Source organism: Rousettus aegyptiacus, unplaced genomic scaffold (genome assembly GCF_014176215.1).
Source record: "Rousettus aegyptiacus isolate mRouAeg1 unplaced genomic scaffold, mRouAeg1.p scaffold_m13_p_9, whole genome shotgun sequence".
NCBI lineage: Eukaryota > Metazoa > Chordata > Mammalia > Chiroptera > Pteropodidae > Rousettus > Rousettus aegyptiacus.
In genome coordinates, this window is record NW_023416312.1 from 87,409,318 (window position 1) to 87,435,040 (window position 25,723).

Genomic DNA, 25,723 nt, shown 5'->3' on the forward strand with positions numbered 1-25,723 from the left:
GGCAACTTGCAATGATGCCAGGCTCCTGGGCAAAAACAACAGCAATCTATACCAGCTATCTGTTCTACACATTAAAATTCAAAATGACTATAGAGGCAGCCCCATTGCTGCCTAGAGACCATCACAGTGCCTGGCTGCTTGTGCCTTGAGCCTGCACACTGAGGTCCTGCTTGTTTTCCTTGGGGTTCCTGTTCCCTGACCATCACCCCTCCCCCTGAAATAAAATGCTCTTTAATTCACTCATTCAATAAACATTTAATTAGTGCCTACCAGTTACAAAATACCCATCAAAAACAAAACAAAACAATACTTTCTTTTACAAAGCAAAGGAAAGAATTGGCCTGAGGTATACTTTAAGCAAACAAGCAAACCACTCTGCTACAAGATGTTTTTCGTATGAAATGTTGGAATAATATATATTTTATGGTTTGATTGGGCCAAGTCTGAATCCTTTAACCTTCTCTACTCTGGGTGAATTTTCCTTTATAGCTCCATAGTCCATATATATATCTGGTTCTAGGATCCTGTGCCTGAAAGAAATTGCTAGAAATTGCCTTTAAACTAAGTATGTAGTACGCAAAGGGCCTGTTCAGCATAACCTCTCTAAGTTTGGCACTGTATTCCATCCTAATGTCAAAAACGAATTTCTCATTAAAATACCACTCCATAATTTCCAGAGTTTGATTAAGAATGTACTTTAAAAAGAGTAAATAATAAAATTGTAATGCTTGAGAAACCTATGAAAATTCCCACCCCTGTACTCTTTTTTTTTCAAAAATCTGCTCCTATTAGATTCAGAGGGAAAATTAGGCCAACTGTGTTTGTACATATGCCTTGTGCATACATAGCAGAGCCTCGTTCAACAGTCGGTTAGAACACAGATGGTTCAAATTATCACCTCTCAAACACAACAACTGTATATAGTTCAAATCCAATTAAGCAAATATTTAGTGAGCTTATACTATGACAAGTACATCACAGTGAAACTATAATGCAGGCATTATCCTAGTCTCCAAAATCTGTAGACATATTCTCGAACAAATGTCTATCACTAAACTCAACTGCTACAAACTCTTTACACTCCACTACTAACGTTGACCTTAGTCATATTAATCAGTGACTGATGGTTCAGGATCTGTTCATGAAGTTAGCGACCCTTAATCAGGAATGCGGCCTGTAAGATAGGAATGAGTACTAGGTTGCCTTAAAAACAGAAGCTTCTCTTGTTTTTGTAGCATCTTAAAGAAAATATGCTAGGTGTCCACAAACTGAGGGGCAGGTGATTTGGAGGCCCCTGAGTTGCTACTGGGCACTTTTTAACCCTGCCCTCAAGATATCATTTCTAATCATGTTTCTTTTCTAGGTAAGAAAATGTATTTCCCCTCAGATCATGGACTTGCCAGTGCCAGCCTTGAAAGTGAAAGTAAGTATCTGGTTCTGCTTTTGATAATATATCTCTGTATCCTGAGAACAAACTTGGAGAACAGCTTGTAGCATAAAAACCAAGATCTCTAGTAGCTGAAAAGACCCTCATTTCTATTATTTAATATTTTAGTAGTTATAATTTATTCTTAATCTCAAAGAGCCCACATACTTATTATTTTATAAAATGTCTTGACAATTTTCTTATTTTGCCATAAAAGCTATTGATTTTTTTCAGCGGTGACTCAGAAAAATGAACAAGTTCATGAGGATTAGCTTGCTCTGTCCCAGATGTCCAGTTTTCAGCTTAGAACGTATGGCCGCTCCAGGACTCTACAGTCAGGGAAAGTGCCACTGAAGTCCAAAGGCCAGGACCGTTGGCTCCACACTCAATTTGAAAGTGGTGTTAGTAGGAACTTCCAAATGAAGACAATGTGGGGGGAATGAAATGAAGCTCTTCATGGGGTTGAATGTGGCATCATTACTTTACTAGCTTCAGGAGCTTGGTGCCATTTCATAACATCTCCATAATTCAGTTGACTCCTTTGTAAAACGAAGATGAAAATCCTAATGTAAATTAGCCAGAGTGAACCATGAAAAGTAAGCCACTGAATGCACACGATAAGCCTGCTACATAGTAAACCATCAAAAACTGCCTTTTTTGAGAGCATCCTGTGGACCTCAAGCTGTGTTCCATGTTGTATGTTTGAGAAGAACAGAAGGAACAGCTGCCACCATAGTCCCTGATCTCAGGGATCTCACTAACAGGGGAGCCAATATTGAGAGCTCAGTAGAATGGCAGTTCCTTGAGGACCAAGACTGAGGGGTGTGCCTCCACATCCCCAGCACCTGTGACAGTGCCCAGCACAGAGGTCAATACATATTTTATGAATGAGTGAAGCTGGAAACAATAAAAACATTGATAAAGGAAATGGTGCAAATATATCTGCCAATGTAGTGTAAATTATTTTGTTTGAATCCCTGTGTAAGACAAACAAACAAGGCGAAAAACACCCCCAGTGATTAATTGCCCATGCCCAAGTGAGGAGATAGATTTAGGGCTGGTTCAAGAACCTTAGCATGGCTGAGTCAGGCTTCATCTCAGACTCTGCCCAAGGGAGTGAGCTCTGCCAGCCTCTAATGAAAGTCAGGATTTTAAAGTCTCCTAAATACCTGTTAATAGTTTATACATTTTTTAAATTGTAAGCTTTAGAATTACTTAATACTTGAGGCTTTAAATTGCTCATAGACGAAAAATAACAGCAATGACCACATGTATGGGTGGTGACGGTGAGCCAGATATCCCACATGACATCCAGCTTAGTCCCCACAATGACCTTGTGATATGTATATGAGTTTATCCTAAGAGTCCTACACATTAGGTATTCGGTAAATAGAGATTGAATGAATGAATAAATATTCCCATTTTATAGATGAGACTGAGTCTAAAACAGATGAAAAGACTTTCCTTAAGATCACATAGCAAACGGTAGAGATATCTCTGTTCATAGTGTCATAAAATCAAAATCATAACTTACAATAAACATGAATCATCAAGAAGAATTCCATCTTAAATCAAGTGTACAACAGTGAAAATTAGCAACTGGCAATATGGGTTCACTGTCTGGCCACAACACTATCCTAGAATAATGGAAAAGGGATACAGAAGGCTTGAAAAACATAAAAAGGAGCAATACTACCTTGGGAAAGGGGCAGGGGATGACCATTCCATGGACTATGTGGAGAGTAGTTAAGGGGGGGGTGACTATCCTGTCACCGTGGCTCTGGGTAGAGGAAGGCAGCACAGCATAGGGACTAGAAAGGGTAACTAACTTCCTAGGCTCTGGAAAGGACCAGGAAACCCAGCAAAGCCTATGCTTTTAAGCTGGTTTTCCAGTCTCACCTTACAGTGAGAACCACAGGGGGATCTTGTGAAGTGCACAGACCCTGAGCCCTTACTTCCTGGTTCTGTAGATTTTGGCATGTGGCTCAGTTGCTCCATGTGTTTGGTCCTTTATAGGTTTCATAATTAACCTGATTTCAAAGTAAACTGGATAAACCTTTTGGTAAGAATTTTGGTAGTTCTGAAAGATTTCCTGTGTGAGGACTCAGATAAATATTTGTCAAAGGAAGAAGCGCAGTCTCCTGCCCCTTCAATATGGCCTAGTCCCCTCATGCAGGCTGTCAGGTACCTACCTATGAGACAGTGACTATGTGAAGCAGAAGAGTCATCAGCCATATGGGTAATCAGAGAAACCTTTCTGGAGGTGAGTCCCGAAAACTTTGATGTCAAAATTTTTTGTGAATTTAATATTTTTTAGTCTGTATAAATAGATACTGGTTGTGCACTGCTTCAATGTCTAGACACTATCTATCTATATATCTATCTATCTATCTATCTATATATATATATATATATATATATATACATACATACATACATACATATATCTATCTTGGTCCCTGCCCTCAAAGAGTTAACAGCCTAGTGGGGAAGGCAGAAACTCCTCCCCCACCCCCCCAAAAAAAGTAGAAAACAATATTTGCAAGTTATGATCAGTGCTGTGAAGGAAACATACAAGGTGTTGAAATAGAGAAAGTCAGGGGCCAACTCTGGATAAGATGGTCAAAGAAAGCTTCTCAGAGGAAATGGTGTGTGAGCAGGGACCCGAATGAAGTGAGGGAGCTAGCTTCAGGAAGAGTTGGGGTAAAGATGGAGGGAGGTGGAGGAAGCCACTCCTGCAAAGGCCCAGAATGTACAGAGAAAGGGAGAGTATGGCACGAGACCAGGCTGGAGAGGTAGACAGGGGCCAGGTGACACAGGACCTTGTGAGTCATGTTGGCAGTTTGAAATTTAGATTCTAAGTGACTTGGTGAGCCCTGGTACACCTTTATTAAATCCAATGTGCATTTAATAACATCATATAACCTATTGTGGACAAGATAGTTTGAAGAAAGGCAAGAATGAAAACAAAAAGACCAGTTAAGAGGCAAGAAGTATGAGGAAATGGTAGCTTGAACTAGGTAGCAGCAGTGGAGACAGAAGTAGAAGTATTTGATATCTATTTGGGAAGGTTTAGCTCTTAGGATTTGCTAATGCCCTGGATGGGAATGGTGAGAAAAAGGAAAGAATCCATGCTAGCTCTTAGGTTTCCTGCTTGAGTAACTGGGTAGATAGTGGTGCATGTATTAAAATGAGGATGATTGTAGGAGACACAGCTCTGTTGTCATATTAAGTCTGAGGTGCCTATAAGACATCCAAGAGGATATATCTTTTAAAGAGTTGTATATGTAAGTGTGGAATTCAGAAGGGAAGTCTGGGTAAACTTGAGATTGATCAGTAGTATATAAATGACATTTAAAGCAATTACATGATCTCCTAAACAGAGGGTGTAGATAGAGAAGAAAGAAAGGCAGAAGACAGAATCCTAGAATGTGCCTATATTTATTTAGAGGTTGGGGACATGAAGAACCAACAGGATACAGAGGAGGAATAGTCAGTGAGGCAGGAGGAGAACCAGGTGAGTGTGATGTTACAGAAACTTAGGGGAATGTTTCAAAACAGGGAGTGATCAACTGTGTCAAAGGCTTCTGAGAGATCAAATAAGAACACAGAGGAATTTATTGGATGGGGAAAGATTAGCTGACAGTGAAAATGTGGGATGTTGAAAAGAGTGGAAAAGTATGACAAAATCTTTGGTATTGGGAAAGCAAGCTTGCTTATAGAAAACATGAGCAGGATTTCTGAGTGCTGATCTCAAGTCTGAGATCATGTTTCAAATTGAAACAGTCATCTGGGTTGTGTGATTTTCATCAATGCTGGTAGGTTAGTGTAATGTTCAAATAAGGCAAATGGTGAAGCTCAGGCAGGGTTAAGGTTTTGGCAAGTGAGCATGAACAAAGAATGAGAAAAAAGAGTTTAGAGTATTTGCAAGTGAGTGATTATCATAAGGTACTATGGTCTCTAAGCTGTACAAAGAAGGAACTGGAGAAAGATGGAAGATGATAGATATTTGAAGTTGATAGAATGTAGGATTAGGTTATGTTAAAATGTAGTAATAAGACTACTTAAGCCAATGACATGAGAAGTGATGGTTGGAGAGTAGATGTTTCAAATTGAGATGACAAGAGTGCCACCTGTGTAGGTGATGACAAAATATAACATGAGACCATGAGACTGTTTGGCTGAGGCAGAGTGAAATAAAAGGTCATTAGAAATGAGGAGAATGACAAGAATCACAAAGTCAAGCAAAATAACAACCACTATCTATCTACAACACAGGTGCTCTTTTTATCTTTATTTACAGATGGGAAAATTGAAGCTTAGGGAGATCAAGTAACTTGCCCAAAGCAAAGGTGATTAAATGCCAGAGTCAGTTTTTTTCTGACTTCAAAGTCCTTGATCTTCCCCTCTAAGCTGAGCTTCATCATGACTGCATGATAATTACACTCTTCTACAAAAAATGTCACTATCTCTTTGACAAAATAATAGCTAACATTTATTGAGCACATATGTTATGCACTGTTCTAAGGGCTTTACAAATGGTTAACTCACTTAATCCTTATCAGAATTTTATGAAGCAGGTATCATTAGTAGCCCCATTTAACAGATGAGGAAAGTGGGGCTCAGGTAAGCTAGATACCTAGCTCAGAGTCGTACGGATAGGCAGTGGTGAGGTCAGGGTACAAACCTGGGCTCTTTTGAGCCCAGACTCAACTTCTTCCTCATCACACTTATTCTGTTTTTCAGATGGTGAGTCTCCAGAAAGAAGAAAAGATCTGTTCTTTTACTGAACTTCGGTTTAAAAAAGAATTTCTTTTCCCAAACCTGCTCACGATTTTGTACTATGAATCTAGAGGGTTTGGAGACATCACCGTCTTTTTCTCTTTTTGCCACTAAAGAACACTGAGTCAGGAGCAAATTTTTGTTTTCCCTAAGATTGTACTCTCCTCTTTCTTGGCACCTGTGCTCTATGGCAGGGATTTTCCATCTTGTTAAGTGAAACCCCAACATATAAAATCATTAGAAAAGCTGTTTAGATGTGGGCAGCATAGAGGCCCACCTGCTTGCTCATCCCACCCTGCCACTGCACTCGCCCCTCTCTTACTTAGAAATCATAGTCCCCTTATCCTCCACCAGCAGGGTCCTTCAAACCAAGACTGACTGTGAAGTATCCTATGGGGTTGTCCCACTTTTCCAATGAAATAGGGATACCAGGATCAACATGAAGCTTTCCATGCTTAACTAGACTGTGACCAAGGTTCACTTCTACCTCTACCAGAATCGGTGACAATGGGGCAGGCAAGGAACATTGAGAATGGGTTGAGGCTGAGCTTTCCCTGCATATTCAAAGTTTGTAAGCAAGCTGAAAAGGCCTCAGACTGGCCCGGATGAAATACTTTTGCTGGGAAAATGTGATTCCTTAATTCTAAAAAAAAATGTGATTCCAACTGGAATTGCTGAGAAATCTGAGAACTAGTTTATTAGTAATTAGTGAGAAAAGTGCCTCATTCCAAGCTGGCCTAAAGTAAATTCTGTATCCAAAGCATTTGTTAGCTGCAGTTCCATGAGTTCCTGTCTGTCCTCACTCTGAGGATGCAGACTCTGGCATCTGACACCCCACAAGTGTTCATCTGGACCTTGGCAGCACCTTTTCACCTTCCACAGGGGCCAACCTTGCTTCTGTAAACAGCATAACCATTTCTTTAGCTCTTTTACTGTTGGCGACATCTGGGAAATATTAACTTCCCTTTAGCAGAGAACCATTGGGGCCACCCATGTGGATAATAACCCAACCATCTTAGAAGAAATAAAGGTGAAATGGAAGTCTTGGTTCAAGATATGGCACTTGGACTTCCCTTTGGATTGTTCCAGATAGAATAACAAATTGCTCCAAACTTGCTTACTTCTCCGATCTGGTAGACAGCCTTGTGTCCACTGTGAGCTTGGTACTTACCCTGTGGCAACCCCAGAAGCCCCTGCAGCCAATATTCCCCATTCATACCCCACTTGTTCCTGTGTAATAGAAGGTGAATAATAAAACTTACTTTTCCAAATTACGTTATTCTTAATTTTAAATTCTTTCACACCCATGATCTCCATGGTCTCGTGCAAAGTTCTCAACAACACTGGGATTGGCATTATTATCTTCACATAATAAATGTAGATACTGAGCCTCAGAGTTGATAAATGGCCAGCCAGTGCAAAGTCAGGTCTCTGATCTCAGCTCATTTCTCTCCACCATTATACTTATCAACATCAGGATGGCTCTTAGATAAATTTTTTTCTCCCGTCTGCTATGTAATCAAAGACCGCAGCTATTGCATGAGCTAATTCGTGACCTTGGAAGTAATACAGTAATTCTATCTCAAAAAGTTTTTCCAGTGTGTTACATATGTTTCTTAGATTTGTAAAAGAATTTTATCCAGTACATTTTATTTATCTTAAGTTATTTACCTTCAAAAGCCATGTTTTTTTTAGGGAATGGTTAGAAAAATTCAGGGTGAAAGCTTATTCTAGCACTTGTGACACAATTATACAAGAGTGTTTTTCTTGGCTCACTTTAGAAAGACTCGTCTGTGTAAGAAGATAACATGTACCATCAGAATTGAACTCTCTTAATATGCTATTTAGGGAAAAGAAGTGATTCTAAGAGGTCTGGCATCTTTTGCAGCTTGAAGTAATCTGATAACATTTCCCTGCAAATCCCTCTGCCTGGAAGCTCTCAGATAAAACTGAAAGCAGTAGACAATTTCCCCCACTTTAATAAACAGGAAAGAAAAGGCCTCTGGTCTCCAAGAGACCCTTGCTCCTCTGACATACATAGGTAAATCCCTGCCCAGATCAACTCTTACATAATCCCAGACTTAGATTACTGGCTTTCTATATCCACCCTGTTTTCCTTTCCCACCTCGCTTCCAAAAAGCTAACTTGAAAAGCATTTCTTTGAGTCACTTTAGCATTTTACTCTGGCAATTAAATATATACACAAGATGTGTATCACCCTTTGCACACAAAGGTGGGGTAGCTGGCCCCTGTGTGTTGTCTACATGTCTTCAGCTACACGACTAGGTGATCTTGTAAGATGCTAGTCGAAGGGGTATTTGAAATTGAATCAATCAATATTTGAAATAGGAAACTTGAAGCCCAATAGGGCTAGAGTCCATAAACCTCATTTACATCTTTCTCTACAGTTTAAAAAAATTGACAATTTGCCTGACCGACTCTGACTTAACCAGTTGCCTCCTCCCCTTCCCCCGACACATACCCTTTCCTGAATTTAACAATCCGGAAGAAGGAGAATTGTTTTATATGGGCTGTTAACTCTCACATACTTGAATGATTCTTGTCTGGAAAAAGCAAACAATAAAAAAAGTGACTATTCCCTTTTTTTTGGTAATGAAGATTATCTTTTAAGAATTCTAAATAAGAATGTATTGCAGATCCAATTGAGACTTGTGTTCAAACGCATTTCCCTGCTAAAAATAAGTATCACATGTTACACTGAAAATTAGTCACTCCTCCACAAATAAATGCTAACTAGAATATAAATTATCTTTCTGCCATATTAAACCTCTGCTCTTTTTGTAATTGTTTCTCTAGTTTGACATAATCACTTGGAAATAATTTTGTAAACCATTTGTATTTTTAAAATGTGAAGCAATAATGCAATGGTGCATTTCAATTCCTTTAATGTATAAGATTTTAAAATATATCACTGAAATTTTATGGATTATAGAAATGAACAGGGCTATAGCATTTTCATAAGAATTATAGTTTTATTACTTTATAAATTAAGATTAAATTAAGCCTCAAAGATCTCAAAGAGAAGGGTTATTTTGTTTATTCATTTTAATGATTTTGTATGCTTGGAAGCAAGCTGAGTCTATTTGTAGTAGTTACAGTTAATATTTAGGTAAAGACTGTGACTCTCTACTAATCCTTCAAAATGAGCAGCCTTTTCTTAATGCTACTGCAAACCTGGACTGAGAGAATACTTGAGTTCCAGTCCTGGCTCTGCAACCAGCTAACTGTGTCATCCTGAATGAGTCACACACACACACACACACACACACACACGTACACACACACACACACGTACACACACACACACACACACGTCTCGATTTCTCTGGGTAAAATGAGATAATCCCTAAGGTCATTTCTAGCTCTAATCGCCTACATTTTAAAATAAATGCAGTAGTTATGACAAGACTTATCAACAGTTACCATTCTGGGGCTCAAACTAGAGGACAGGGTCTGGACACCTGAATGGAAGGAGGAACTGTGGCAGCCCTGGATTTGCTATTTAACTGTAAGGAGTGCAATTAGTCTAGTGCCTTCCCATAATAGTGCCTCAGGACTTGCTAAATCTATGCTCTTTGCGGGCAGCCCACAACCAATGACAGCGTTTTAGGGTATTTGGGTGTGGCCACTTCTTCTCAATGTGGTACTCCTCTAATGGACAATATTTGATCTAGGGTTCCTGTTAAATTGTCTGAGAATCTGTCTCTTTCCTGATCAATTCTGCTTCCTCCCACTTTTATCTTTCTCAGATGTTACCCACCAAGCCCCCATAAATTTCTCATACCCCTAACTTTTAGTGCCTGCTTCCTGGAGGACCCAGCTGGCAAACATATAGCAGTATTTTAAGAACAAAGACATAGAAAAATCTCAAGACTAATGAACTACATAGATGGTGGTTAGACTAGCCCAGATGGAGTGAAACATTCAGGTTGACAATTAGTCGAAAATCAAGCTGGAAAGGTAGTTTGGGCTCAGATTAGTGAGGCTGAATGACACTATCACACAGCAGGTAGAGTTAAGGTTGATGCCAGATTGGAACACCAGGTCAGTCCAGCCACATTTTTATTCACCTACTTGGGCCATCCTTCAGACCAGCAAATGACTGTCTACATAACAGAATATGGTTACTTCTGCAAACCTGTGTGGTTCTATCAGTGATTCTCAAAAGCTCCATTGGCTGCATCATTACCACCTGGGGAGCTTGGTGAAAATGAATTCTCCAGTTATGCTCTAGATTTACTCAATTAGAGTCTCTGGGAATAAGAAAGAGCACCTCCATTTTCCTTCCCTCCCCTCCTGTAGAGATCTGCTGCATAAAATGTAAATGTACTTGACACTACTGAATGGTACACCTAAAATGGTTGATGATTTTTTTTCTTTTTTCTTTTTAAAATTTTTTTTTAACATTTTACTTTATTTTTATTTTTTTTTATTTTTCCCCCTCTCCCCTTCCCCCACCTGTCTGGTAACCACTAGTCCGTTGGCCACGTCCATGAGTCTCTGTTTGTCTTGTTCCTTTGTTGCTTTTAGGTTTTTATCCCACAGATAAGTGATATCATATAATTTTCAACTTTTTCTGTCTGGCTTATTTTGCTTAGCATGATTATCTCAAGGTCCATCCATGTTGCAAATGGCAATATTTTATCTCTTCTTATGGCTGATTGATATTCCATTGTATGTATGTACCACACCTTCTTTAGCTAATCATCTATCATAGGACACTTCGGTTGCTTCCATGTCCTGGCCACTCTAAATAATGCTGCTATGAACATCGATGTACAAATAGCTTTTTGGATATGGGTTTTCAAGTCTTTGGGGTAAATACCCAGTAGAGGGATTGCTGGATCATATGATAGATCAACTCTTAGTGTTTTGAGGACCCTCCATACTGTTTTCCATAGTGGCTATACCAATTTGCAGTCCCACCAGCAGTATAGGAGTGTTCCTATTCCTCTGCAGCCTCTCCGACATTTGTTATTTCTTGTCCTGTTGATGATAGCCATTCTAACAGGTGTGAGATGGTATCTCATTGTGGTTTTGATTTGCATTTCCCTAATAGCTAGCGATGTTGAGCATCTTTTCATATCTTTGTCGGTCATTTGTATGTCCTCTCAGGAGAAGTATCTGTTCAGGTCCTCTGCCCATTTTTTTATTGGATCATTTGTTTCTTTCTTATTATTGAGTCATATGAATCCTTTGTATATTTTGGATCTTAGTCCCTTATTGGAGGCGTTGCTTGCAAATGTATTATCCCATTCTGATTGTTGTCTCTTTACTTTGTTGATGATTTCTTTTGCTTAACAGAATCTTTTTAAATTTGATGTCCCATTCATTTATTTGGTTGATAGTTAATTTAATCTTATGTGCTTTTTTTTTACCACATTTAAAATAAAAAAAAACTATTAGAGAGTTCTGGGGACTTTTAAACAAGTCCAAGAAATGAGAGAGAGAGAGAGAGAGAGAGAGAGAGAGAGAGAGAGAGAGAGAGAGAGAGAGAGAGAGAGAGAGACTTTGAACACAATATATTCTTTGGTTTAACAGTGTAAGTTTGTTGCTTGCCTTTACCCTTGTAGTTAGTGTAGACGTAAAATCTTCAGATTGCAGACCTGAATCTGTGGTACTCATGATAAACTGAAGAGTAAAGGCACAGAGCTCATAATAACCGAGTGAGGGAGCCGACCATTTCCTTGTACCTGTAATCTACATATAGAACAATCCACAAGGATCTGAGCCCTTAAAGAATCTCTTTAAGAACCATTAACTTAAAAAAAAATTACATGTCAGCAATATTTGGATGCACCACTAGATGGTACAAAAACCTAGTTTTCTGGTAATGATTTTCTCATTTTGTGAAGGCAACGACAGAAGCTGGAAAGTAAAATATACTGAAATAACTAGAGAAAATAACATTACATTCTCATATTCTGTTAGTTAGCTTGCTAATGAGAGAAAGGCACTTTTGGGGAGAAAATTGAGACATATTTTCAAAGTTTCCCAACCATTTGGCTAGCATTTTATGTCCTCAAACTTAATTGTAATGGTGATATGTCTACTCTAACTGGCTTAACCTCAGGAACTTCTGGAATTATTGAAATTATGGTAGAAGCATTTCCAATTGTAGGTTAGAAGAGCTCAATACCTTGAGAATATATATTCAAAAGAGAAATGCTTTAGAGTTCTAAAAGGGGAAGTAACAAGATTCCATTTATATAAAGCTCAAAAAATAAGCAGAACAAATCTATGGTGTGAGATGTTGAGGTTCTAAATGAAATAAAACTAGAATTTAAAAATGAAATTAAAAAACAAAAAGACTCATAGGAAATTAAAAAAAATGCCTCTAATTAAACAACTCAAATAAAAGGAAAACAATCAGAAATTATACATTTCTCGAAAAACAATGGTAATGGTGGCTTTAAGCTTTGGTTTTCAGAAGGTAGTATAATATGTAAAGAACATGAGACAAGGAATAAAGGTGCAGAAGTTCTGACATCAGATTTATTTCTAACTATGGAGACAGGGACAGGGACAATTGTCCTATAGAATGTCCCAATTTTTCAACCTGGTATGCTAAAGAATTGAAAGAAGACCATGTAGCTAGAGCTTATTGGCACCAGATGGGCTGGGACAGGTTAGCAGATGACATATCATTCGTATCAGTGGCCCATGGAAATGTGTTGAATTTTTTTTCAAGTGCAATGCTAAGAATTGTTGTTAAAAATTATTTTGACTGCTGTGTGGGCATCAAAATTGAAAGCATTGTCCCGAAAAGGAGGCTATTGTGGAGGTCTGGGCAAGAGAAAATGGTGTCTTGGGCTACTGTGGTTGCACTGGGGAAGGGGAGGAAAGGACAAATTAGAAACAGTTATGAGAGAAAATGACAGAACTTAATGATGGATGGTATGCAGGAAGAAGGAAGAATCTGAAATAAAGCTCGGGATTCTGGCTTATGCACCTAGGTTAGTGGGTGTGCATTTTCTGAAGTGAAGAAGGCTAGGAGAGGAACAGGTGGGAGATGGGGAGAGGAAAGCAGCACATCAGAAACAAGTGGGGAGTCGGGGTTACATTTTAGACATGCTGAGTTTAAGATGTTGAAGCAGGGGTGTCAGTAGGTGATTTGATATAAACACCTAGAGCAATGTATGGTTTCTAGTGTATTAAAAAAGCCCCCATCTAGAAATTACAACATTTGATACTGTATTTTAAAAATATACTTTGGTCACTCAGTATATAATCAAAAGGAGAAACTACACTAATAAACTTATTTCCATTAATATTAAGTTTATTAATAATACTAGTTTTGAATAATGAATAAACAGAGCCATGTTTATGTTTACGAAGATGTTCTGAATGTTAAGAACATGTTCAACTATAGGTTTGTTTAAAAATTAAACCAAATTAAACCAAAAAAATAATTTCCACATAAAAAAGTGTGCTCATGAAAAGACATTGTTAAGAACATGAAAAGACAAGCCACAGACTGGGAGAAAATATTTATTTTATGAATACACACAGACTTAAAAATATCTTTATATATTTATGCAATAAGAAGAATATCAATTAATGAAAATATGGGCAAAAGGCTCGAAGATATTTCAAAATATAAGGTATAAGAATAGTCAATAATCTCATGAAAAGATATTTATCTTCATTATCAGGGAAATGCAATTAAAGACACAAAGAATAATATTTCATACTAACCAGAATGGCTAAAATTTTAAAAAGACTGATAGATCAATTGTTGGAGAGGATGTTCAATAATTGGAGCTCTCACATATTGCTGATAAAAGTGAATACATTACAATCATTTGGACAAAGTAGGACAGTTTTTAATGAATTTAACATACATATGCTATACCACCTAGCAAATCTACTCCTAAAAATGAAAGTGTAAGAAAAAGACATCTAAAAAATGAAATCCTATCATTCGCAATGACGTGGATGGACCTAGATGTTATTATGCTGAGTGAAATAGGTCAGACAGAGAAAGATCAATATCATATGATTTCACTTATATGCAGAATCTAAGGAACAAAAAGAATAAACTAATCAAAAACAGACTCACAAATATAAAGGACAATCTGATGACAGCCAGAGGTGAGAGGGGTTGGAGGATTGGGAGAATGGGATGAAGGGTTAAAGAAGTACAAATTGATATATGGTACAAGTTGGTAGATGGTCAGGGGGATGGGGAGCACGGCATAGAGAATGCAGTCAGCAGTAATGTAATGCCTAGGTGGAGTGCCAGAGTAAAGAACAATTAGGGGGATTGTTTTATAAACTATATAAATGTCGAACCAATATACTATATGCTTGAAACAAATAATAATATAATTTTTTAAAAAAGAAAAATAAATAAAATAAAAATTAAACCAAAAAAATAATTTGCAAATAAAAATAATAGTAATGAAAACACTATATATCAGAATCTATGGATACATTTATCTATCTATCTATCTATCTATCTATCTATTTATTTATATTAAATTTTAGCTATTCATTTATTTTTAAAAATTATTTTTTTAATTTATTTATTTGATGACATTGGTCAATGAAATCCACTGTTTCAGGTGTACAATTTAACAGTAAGGCATATATGTGTGTGTGTGTGTGTGTGTGTGTGTGTGTGTGTTCCCCTCCCATAGTTAGATTTCTTTCTGTTACCACATATTTGACCCCTTTTACCCCATTTATCTCCCTCCTACCCCCTCCCTGTCACCCTCTGGTCACCACTAGTCTATTGTCCATGTCCATGAGTCTCTGTTTGTTTGTTCTGTTTGTTTGTTGATTTAGGTTTTATATTCACCATGATATAAGTGATATCATATGGTTCACATTTCAAACAGTGGCCAGAAGAAAATTCATAGCTTCAAACACCTACATTAATAAAAATAAAAGAATAAAAATAAATGAATTAAATTCTTAACTAAAAAAAAACTGGGAAGAGCAAGGTAAACTAAAAGAAAGTACAAGGAAGAACATAATAAAGATAAAAACAAAAGTCAAGATTTCCTGGGAGGTGGGGTCTTAGAGGCTGAAAGCGAGTATAAGGGAGAAGTATCTTGATAGTACTAATAATGTTCTATAGTTTGATTTGGGTGCTGATTACTCTTATGTTTTCACTTTCTGAGAATTCAATGAGCTGGCCACTTTAGATTTGTGCCCTTTCCTATATGTACATTAAATTTTATTCAAAATTTTTATCAGAAAATATAGGAGAAAAGCTCCTTGGATTTGATCTTGGCAGTGTTCTTTTTGAGTATGACACCTAAAGCACAGGAAACAAAATCAAAAATAAACAAATAGGACTATATCAAACTAAAAAGCTGCCACATAGCAAAGGAAACAATCGGCAAAATGAAAAGTAAACAGTGGAATGGGAGAAAATATTTGCAAACCATATACAGGCATACCTCAGAGATATCATGGGTCTGGCTCCAGACCATCACAATAAAGTGAATAATGCAACAAATAGAATCAAATGATTTTTTTTGTTTTCCCACTGCATATAAGTTATGTTTACATCATACTGTAGTCTATTAAATATATAATAGCACCAGGTCTAAAAATTTTACATATCTTAATTAAAAATACTTTATTCCTAAAATATGCTAACCATCTTCTTAGCCTTCAGCAAGTCATAATCTTTTTGCTGGTAGAAGGTCTTGCTTTGATGTTGATGACTGCTGGCTGATCAGGGTGGTGGTTGCTGAAGTTTTGGGTAGCTGTGGCTACTTCTTAAAATAAGATGAGATGAAGTTTGCTGCATCGATTTGCTCTTCCTTTCATGAACAATTTCTTTGTAGCATGCGATGCTTTTTGATAACATTTTACCCTCCACATCAGAAATAAGACTGCTTTCTTATCACTCTTGTGTTCACTGGAGTAGCACTTTTAATTTTCTTCAAGATCTTTTCTTTTTCATTCACAATGTGGCTAACTGGTGCAAGAGGCTTAGCTTTTAGCTTATCTCAGCTTTCAACATGCCTTCTGTACTAAGTTTAAACAATTCTACCTTTTGATTTAAAGTGAGAGATGCGCTACTCTTCCTTTCACATGAACATCTAGAGGCCATCGTAGGGTTATTAATTGGCTCAATTTCAATATTGTTGTGACCCAGGGAGAGGGAACAACTGGTTGATGGAACACACACATTTATCAATTAAGTTCACCGTCTTATGTGAGTGAGGTTCATGGCGTCCCAAAACAATTACAATACTAACATCAAAAATCATTGGTCACAGATCACCATAACAAATATAATAATAATAATGAAAAGTTTAAAATATTGCTAAAATTACCGAAATGTGACACAGAGACACTAAGTGAATAAATGCTGTTAGAAATGGTGCTGATAGACTTGCTCGATGCAGAGTTGCCACAAACTTTCAATGTGTAAAAAACACAGTATTTATAAAGCACAACAAAGCAGAGTGCAATAAAACAAAGTAAGAGGCTAATAACCAAAATATATGAAAAACTTGTACAACTCAATAGTGACCCCCCAAAAAAATCATCAAAAACAAACAAACCCCAAATAACCAAATTGAAAAATGGGCAAAGAACCTGGATAGATGTGTCTCCAAAGAAGACATACAATTGGCCAACAATATGAAAAGGTGCTCAACATCACTAACCATCAGAAAAATGCAAATCGAAACCACAATGAGATATCATCTTACACCTTTCAGAATGGCTATAATCAAAATAACAACAAACAACAAGTGTTGGCAAAGATGTGAAGAAAAGAGAACCCATGTGCACTGTTGGTAGGAACGTAAATTGGAACAGTCACTACGGAAAACGGTATGGAGGTTACTCAAAAAATTAAAAACTACCATATGATCAAGCAAACCTCACTTCTGGGTGTATATCCAAAGGGAATGAAATCAGGATCTTGAAAAGCTATCTATCTGCACACCCATGTTCACTGCAGCATTATTCACAATAGACAAGACATGAAACAATCAAAAGTGTCTATCAATAGGTGAATGAATAAAGAAGATGTGATACACACACACACATACACACACACAAGAATATTATTTAGCCATAAAAAGAAAAAAAAATCCTGCCATTTTCAGCAGCATAAATGAACTTGGAGGACATTATCCTAAGTGAAATAAGCCAGACACAGTAAGACAAACACTGAATGATATCACTTATATGTAGAATCTCAAAAAGCTGAACTCATAGAGCCAGAGAAGAGAATAGTAGTTGCTAGGGGCTAAGGGTTGAGGGAAATGGGGTGGGACTGATCAATGTTAAAATGAATACGTTCTGAGGATCTAACACACAACATGGTGACTATAGTTAATACTATTGTATTGCATACTTGAAATTGATAAGTGCCCTCACCACACAAATGACTGACCATCCTGGTTTGCCAAGGACTTGCCTGGTTTTAGTGCTGAAAGTTCAGTGTCCCAAGAAACCCCTCATTCCCAGGCAAACCAGGACAGTTGGTCACCTTATGTCACTTTACATGCATTGTCTCATTACCCTTCACAATAACCCAATCAGGGAGGTACTATTATTATTTTCATTTCACTGAGGATAAAATGGAGGTCTCAGAGGGTTTAAGTCACTTGTCTAGGGTCACACAGCTAAGAAGTAGTGGAGTCATGATGCTAGCCCTGGATGGACTGACTCCTAAGTCAGCATTATTTCCACTCTACTGTAGCAGCAGAAAGCTGAAAGAGACAGGCGGCCTCAGTCAATGGGGACCAAAGTCCTTTTAGAAAGTGTATTCTTCAGCCTACAGCCATGCTACCCAGATCAAGCTCAATTCTGTCTGATCACGGAAGCTAAGCAGTGTTGGGCCTGGTTAGTACTTGGATAGGAGACCACCTAAGAAGATCAGGTGCTGTAGGTGTAAAAAATAGAAAAAAGAAGAGATTGTAAGATGACAAGTTCCTTGCAATCTGTGAGGTTAACCAAGGGTTGCCTCACCTAAAAAATTAAATTAAATTAAATTGAGGGTATATTCTTCAACTTGCCCAAGGAACAACAGAAAGAATTTAAGACAACTAGGAGAAGTGCAAATTGGGATAGCTTTCTTGGCCTAGAGCTGAAAGATGTGGTTTGGTGCAGTCATTCTAGGCAAGGTGTTCATTAAAGCTTTCCAAAGTGGATAAGCTTTGCAGGGTTCTCCCTAAACAGAGGAGCTAATCTCTAAGACCTATTAAATTCATTAGCAAAGGGCTAAATTACCAGAAGGCTGAAAGCATTTCCTCGGACAAAAGTTTCTAGATAACCTACCAAGTGGGAAGGCCAAACTCCACCTAGAGAGAAAGTTCAGAATCACAGTCACAGTTTGAGTTAATGGTGGTTGTTTTTTCCAAATGACCCAGAGACCTATCAGAGAGCACTGCTGTATTTCATTGGAAAATCAGAATTATGACTGTTTTCTGATCTTTAAGGTTCATATGGCCAGATTCCTATTTTAGAATCAAAGTCTCAGGAGGAAATGCAGGGTTGGAAGCTCCAGGATGGAACTTTTAGGAGGCATCTGGGCAGAAATAATAAAAAAAGTACATGAAAACAAACATAAGACATATCAGAAAGAAATAGCGATGACTTCCGAACCACTGAAAGGCTGCTAAAACTAATGGTCTTTCAAGAGTTGTAGAGCTGGGATTCAAGCCTGGTTTTGTGTGACTCCAAAGCCCATATTCTTTAACCCCTACACTCAACTGCTGTAGAGCAATTAAGGAGTATTAAAAATGTAACCCTGTAAAAGCCAGAGATAAAGAAATAGAAAGGTTTTGCTTTCTCTTGAAAGATCATTAGTTTTAGCAGCCTTTTGGTGTGAAATGGAAAAAATAATAAGATTGGCCCATCAATTAAGATTGGCCACTTTATGTCAGGAGCCATCTTAAGACTAGAGGTCCGCCATTATAAATTACCAGGAAGGTCACGTAGCCGGAAAGAACTTGTTCTTCTTTTTGCATAAGTCACTCAGCACCTTCTAACTAAGCAACAGGAAGCCGCAATACCCGCAGGACAGAACGACGCTGATGCCAGCTGGCCAATCAGATCATGCCATATACTCCTCTTTCCCTAATCAGCCCTACCCCTTTCTCTTATTTCCTGTATAAAAGCAACTGCTGCTCAGAATAAAATTTGAGGCTTGATCAGAACACTGTCTTGCCTCCACTCTTTTCTCTCGTCCGTGTTACCCCTCTTTTCTTTAGGTTGGGTTCTCCTCGGTTCTCCCACCAAATAACCGGTCCCGCGGGCGGGACAAGTGGCGCCCAACGTGGGGCTCGAGTGCAGAACCCTTACCCAGGCGGACTACGAAATAACAGAGGCTGCAGCTCGTTAAGGAGAAGTTTTTCAGAGAAGACTGCCTTTCACCGCTCATGGAAGGTCCTCGTCTTCGGCTCACCGGAGATCGCCGTCTTCGGTGAGTGTTCATCCGCCTTAATTTAGTTTCAACACGGACTGCTAGGATCATAAGTAACAAATTTTAAACGGGGAAAAGAGTTGAGCATAACTCCCTCTGTCTTCTCTAGGTCCTCTTGTCTTTTCCTTTTTTTTCAAAGGATTTGGGACCTTTCTCTCTAGCCCGCTTCTCGGCACAAGCCGTCCACCCCTGAGGTTAGAGGCTGCTTTTTCTGAGTTGGGAAAATACAGTGTGTCAGTCGACTTTAAGGCAGAAGTCGTCCACTCAGAGGGCATCCCGGTCGTAGACCTCTCCCTCCGCCCTGGAGAGAGCTGTAGGTCTGCGATTCGCCTCTTGAGAAGCCGTGTTGGCGGATTGTACCAACCGACTGCCCACGTCGAGACCTCTGATATAATCCCTCCTCTGGCGCCTCTGTAAAAGAGCCTTGTCTATGCCCAAAGGCACAGCCGGCGGGACGTCCGTAGGCATCGCACCCCAGGGGGTCCGTGTTAGCGGATTGTACTAACCGGCTGCCCACGCGGAAGAGAAGTTAAGTTCCCTTCTCCTCCTTTTTGCCTTGATACCTATGTTCACTTCCTCAGTTCCTATCCCTCTTTCTTTTTAGATAAATAAAACAAAAAGATGGGACAAACCTTGTCCAGAGAAGCACTATTCATAAAAGACTTAAAACGCTCATTCAAGGAACGAGGAATCCGAGTAAAAAAGAAGGATTTAGTCAAATTTTTTCTCTTCATTGATGAAGTCTGTCCCTGGTTCATAGTAAATGGCCCCGAAATCCATCCAAAAAAATGGCAAAAGGTAGGCAGAGACTTAAACGATAAGTTACAAAAGGAAGGCCCTGATGCCGTCCCCATCTCTGCTTTCTCTTATTGGGGACTAATTCGAGATATTGTAGAAACCGCCTCCGATGACCCCGAAAAACGACAACTCTTGTCAGTAGCGGAGTACTGCCTTAAACCGCTGTCTCGCTCAGCATCCGTTGCTTCTCTTCCCACTGAGAAGCCCCCCTCTAGATGTCCCTCAGTCGTTATAGACATGAGCGATCCCTCTCCAACTAAAGGTATATACCCTTCTTTGCCCACAGAACATCCCCCTTCTCCTAAAAGTCCTCTTACCAATCCCTTACTAACTAAAAGACCACTCAATGACCCCTTAGATCCTGGTGATGCCGCCACCTTAGGAGATGAGGCCGTACGATATCATAACCCAGATTGGCCTTCTACTTGGCTCCCACCCTACAATCCACAGTTCTGTGCGCCTGTTCTGCCATTCCCCGCCTCCAACGGCAACAACCTTTCACAAACCAAAGATAAGCTTGCTGCACAGATGGCCGAGATAGAGAACAAACTAGCCTCCCTTCAGGCTGCTTTACAAGAGACTGTCCTTACCGCCCAACGCTTGCCCATAAAACCCTCCAAAAACCCCAAACCAAAAACCCTCACCTTCCCTGTCATCACCCGATCCCAACGACCTGAATCTCCCACCTCTAACACCGCTGATCCCCCTGATGCCCCTGAAGGTGGAGAGGACACTGCTGACAATAATGATGAAGAAGAAAGCAGTGACGACGAACTCCCTCCCCCCGCCCCGGAGCGTAGAGAGTTCCATAAATTACAGTTCAAAAACTTAAAAGAACTAAATACAGCTGTCAGGACTTATGGACCCAATGCTCCTTACACCTTATCTGTCCTCGAAACACTGTCTCGAGGGGGACACCTTCTCCCTTGTGAATGGCTCCGCATAGTCCAGGCTGTCCTCACCCGTGGCCAATATCTAACTTGGCGGGCTGATTTCTGTGACCGCTGCCAGACTATAGCCGCTAATAATCTTAAAAATCCCCGCTCTCATTCTTGGACCTTTGAAAAACTTACTGGTCAGGGGACATATGCCACTGAAGAGCGACAGCGAAATCTCCCTATTGGACTCCTTTCTCAGACACATAATGCTGCTCTTGGGGCCTGGAGAACTCTTCCTAGTTCTGGCACCCCCACCACACCACTCACCAAGGTTATCCAAGGTCCCCAGGAAGATTACAGTGAATTTGTCAGTCGCCTTCTAGAGGCTGCTGAGCGCGCTCTAGGAAGCGACGCCGCTAATGACAGGTTAGTCAAACAATTGGCTTTTGAAAATGCTAACGCCTCCTGCCGGGCCGTCCTCAGGGGTAAGACCCGGGACAAGACGCTCGATGAAATGCTTCGCTTGTGCCGAGACGTTGATCCATTTACTTCCAAGGTATCTCAGGCCATTCATCTAGCGGTTGGTGCTGCAATCCAGGCCAACCCTGGCCAACAAAAAAATTGTTTCAAATGCGGTCAGCCAGGGCACTTTGCCCGTCAATGCCACGGTTCCCATGACAAACCCAGGGTTCAGGGCCCTTATAATAAAGGACCTTCTCCTCCCTCGACACCTTGCCCTATTTGCAAAAAGGGCCGACACTGGGCTAGAGACTGCCGCTCCACCACCGACATACTCGGTAACCCCATCACTCGCCAGCAGGGAAACGGGCAGAGGGGCCAGCCCCGGGCCCCTCAGCCAATCCCTTTTCTCAGGGCCTCGGGGAACAGCCAGATAGAACAAACTCAGCCCCTACCCACCTTTCCCCAAAATCAGTCCATTCCCTTTACAGGGCCACCCCAGGAAGCGCAGGACTGGACCTCTGTGCCTCCTCCGACATCATATTAGAGCCCGATAGCGGGACTCAGGTGATCCCCACAGGCGTTTTTGGGCCCCCTCCCCCTAAAACATTTTTTCTTATCCTTGGAAGGGCCTCCTCTACCTTGCAGGGCATCACCATTTTTCCCTCTATTGTTGACAGTGATTATTCCGGGGAGATAAAGATATTAGCCAGTAGCTCCAGAGGCCCACTTTATATACACCAAGGTCAACGCCTTGCTCAGGCTCTACCCCTACCCCTCGACACATCTAATCCTTCCCTAGGGCCTTCCCGAGGGGCGTCTACGCCTGGTTCCTCTGATATTTTTTGGATCCAACAACTTTCTCGAGAACGCCCATACCTCACACTCAAAATCAATGGCAAAAAATTCAAAGGCATCCTTGACACGGGCGCTGACTCTACAGTGCTTGCAAAGGCCTCCTGGCCTTCCTCCTGGCCTTGCCAGCCCTCTCTTACTCATCTTCAAGGCATAGGACACTCTCAAAACACCTTACAAAGCTCTCAACTCCTCACCTGGGAAGACCCTGATGGAAACACTGGTCAGGTCCGCCCCTTTATTGTCCCTGGGCTTCCCGTGAATCTGTGGGGTCGCGACATATTGAGCCAGATGGGAGTTTTAATGTTCAGTCCCTCAGCTACCGTTACTCACCAAATGCTAAACCAAGGGTTCATCCCGGGCAAGGGCCTTGGAAAAAATAATCAGGGTATTACCGTTCCCATAGAGGCCGAACACAGGGCCCCACGGACAGGCTTAGGGTACGACATCAAAAATTTTTCGTGAGGGCCGTTGCTCCCCCTGCACTCCAGGCAGATAAAATCACGTGGAAGAGCAACCACCCTGTCTGGATCGATCAATGGCCCTTGCCCCGTCATAAACTTTCAGCGGCCACACAGTGCAGGAACAGTTAGATGCTGGCCACATTGAACCATCTACCTCCCCTTGGAACACTCCCATCTTTGTTATACAAAAGAAAGGGGGTAAATGGAGACTTCTTCAAGATCTCAGAGAAATCAATAAGACCATGGTTCCCATGGGGGCGCTCCAACCAGGGCTGCCGTCCCCCGTTGCAATACCTGCAGGATATCATAAGATAGTCATAGATCTAAAAGACTGTTTTTTTCTGTATCCCTTTACATCCGGAGGACAGAAAACGTTTCGCCTTTAGCCTCCCAGTTGTTAACTGCATAGGACCCTCCCCAAGATTTCAATGGAAGGTTTTGCCTCAGGGTATGGCAAACAGTCCTACCCTTTGTCAAAAATTTGTTGCCCAGGCCATTGATCCGTTTCGCCTTACACATCCCGACCTATACATTGTCCATTATATGGATGATATTCTCCTGGCAGGCTCTGATATTGCCATCTTGCTTGATACCAGCCATAAATTAGTTGATGCTCTTCAAGATTTAGGACTACAGATTTCCCCAGAAAAGGTCCAATTACAGCCCCCTTTCCTCTTCTTAGGTTTCGAGTTACACCCCTCTAAGGTCCTTTCACAAAAGGTTGAATTGAGAAAAGACTCTTTACAGACCCTCAATGATTTCCAACGCCTGTTAGGTGATATCAACTGGCTTCGCCCATATCTAAAGTTGACCACCGGAGATTTAAAGCCCTCACCCTAACATCTATCTCCAGCTTAGGCCTCTGTCTCATAGGACCAGCAATGCGTCCCCCGACCAGCCTAATTCCCATATGTAACCAAACCATGACAATCAATCACACATTCTCATATGTGCTTGCTGCTAGTGGCACTTATTTTGCTTGCTCCTCTGGCTTAACCCCATACGTTTTTACATCCCACTTTTTGACCTCTCGCGATTACTGCGTAGTTGTTGTTTTATTCCCCCGATTTTTTTTCCACGACCCTAATACTTTCCTTCAATTCATAGATCCAGATGCCACGTCTCGTAACAAGCGTGAGCCTCTCACTGCTATCACCCTTTCTGTCTTGTTAGGTGTCAGTGCCATAGGAGCAGGCACTGGCATTGCTTCCTTAGTCACTTCCAACAACCAATACTTACAACTTCAATCTCTTATTGACAAAGACCTTAATAACCTCAGAGAAGGAATACAAGACTTAAAAGACTCTGTAGCGTCCCTCTCAGAGGTAGTTTTGCAAAACAGAAGAGGGCTTGATCTCCTCTTCCTCAAAGAAGGGGGCCTTTGCGTGGCCCTCAGAGAAGAATGCTGTTTTTATTCTGATAAGACAGGCCTTGTGCAAAATAGCCTTGACAAGGTAAAAAAGAGTCTAGAAAATAGAAAAAGAGCTAGAGAACAACAAGAGTCTTGGTACCAAAACTGGTTCTCTGCCTCCCCTTGGCTTACCACCTTGCTACCTAGCCTTTTAGGACCTCTTGTAGGCATTTTCTTACTAATCTCATTTGGGCCTTGGACATTTAATCATCTTACAACCTTTATCAAAGACCAGGTTGACAATGCAATCAAAAGACCGTTAGAAGTCCATTACCATCGCCTTGCCTCCCAGGAGCCGGTTGACAGCTACAATCAAGAACCGCCCACCGCGCCTGCTGGTCTGCAGTTCTCCCTCCTCGATGAAGAAATAAACCTTCCCTGGTATAGCAGAATATGGCGCTTTATCCGTAGGACCTAGCTCCCGCCCTTCGGGGACGGCCTGGTAACTGGAGACAGGCCCGCCTCTTCCGATATAAAACAAGAGGCCTGGGCACCGAGCTGAGTGCAACGTCTAATAGTGCAAGGGAAGGTCCTTACCTGACCTGCTCCAGAATTCCCTGAGAGCATGCCTGGCTACCTAGAGGTTAGCTGACATCACTCTGCCACTCCCAGCCTTCGGGAGGAGTCAGGCCACTGCTCCCTCACTCGGTTAAAGCTCACCCCCAAGACGCAGAGGCTGGTAGTCAAAGACGGGTAAGAATCCCTCAGGGCTGGGACCAACCTAAGACAGGGCATGATTGCATGACTTTCATGTGCCGATGACGGGTAAGGCCCAGACTGGTGAGGGGTCGCCTAAGACAGGCACAGTCTATCTGCGCCTCAGCAAAAAAGGCTTTGGCATTTTAAGAAATAAAAAAGGGGGAGATGTCAGGAGCCATCTTAAGACTAGAGGTCCGCCATTATAAATTACCAGGAAGGTCACGTAGCCGGAAAGAACTTGTTCTTCTTTTTGCATAAGTCACTCAGCACCTTCTAACTAAGCAACAGGAAGCCGCAATACCCGCAGGACAGAACGACGCTGATGCCAGCTGGCCAATCAGATCATGCCATATACTCCTCTTTCCCTAATCAGCCCTACCCCTTTCTCTTATTTCCTGTATAAAAGCAACTGCTGCTCAGAATAAAATTTGAGGCTTGATCAGAACACTGTCTTGCCTCCACTCTTTTCTCTCGTCCGTGTTACCCCTCTTTTCTTTAGGTTGGGTTCTCGGTTCTCCCACCAAA

At 40.7% G+C, this 25,723-nt stretch overlaps 1 protein-coding gene and 1 long non-coding RNA gene across 2 annotated transcripts in view; both read left to right on the top strand.

The window, feature by feature from the left end:
• The window catches only part of VGLL1 (vestigial like family member 1), a 33,093-nt gene extending 26,814 nt beyond the window's left edge, over positions 1–6,279 (top strand). Inside the window, exons 4-5 of the mRNA XM_016127516.2 lie at positions 1,364–1,423; positions 6,173–6,279. Of these exons, the coding sequence (XP_015983002.1) occupies positions 1,364–1,423; positions 6,173–6,216 (104 nt within the window). The 3' untranslated portion in view covers positions 6,217–6,279. The remainder of the gene's footprint in view (positions 1–1,363; positions 1,424–6,172) is intronic.
• A 13,304-nt stretch (positions 6,280–19,583) lies between these two features.
• Positions 19,584–25,193, top strand: LOC118607843. The gene is made up of 2 exons (XR_004952878.1): positions 19,584–19,634; positions 24,730–25,193. It is a non-coding gene; the product is annotated as an uncharacterized LOC118607843 (long non-coding RNA).
• Positions 25,194–25,723: the final 530 nt, after the last annotated feature.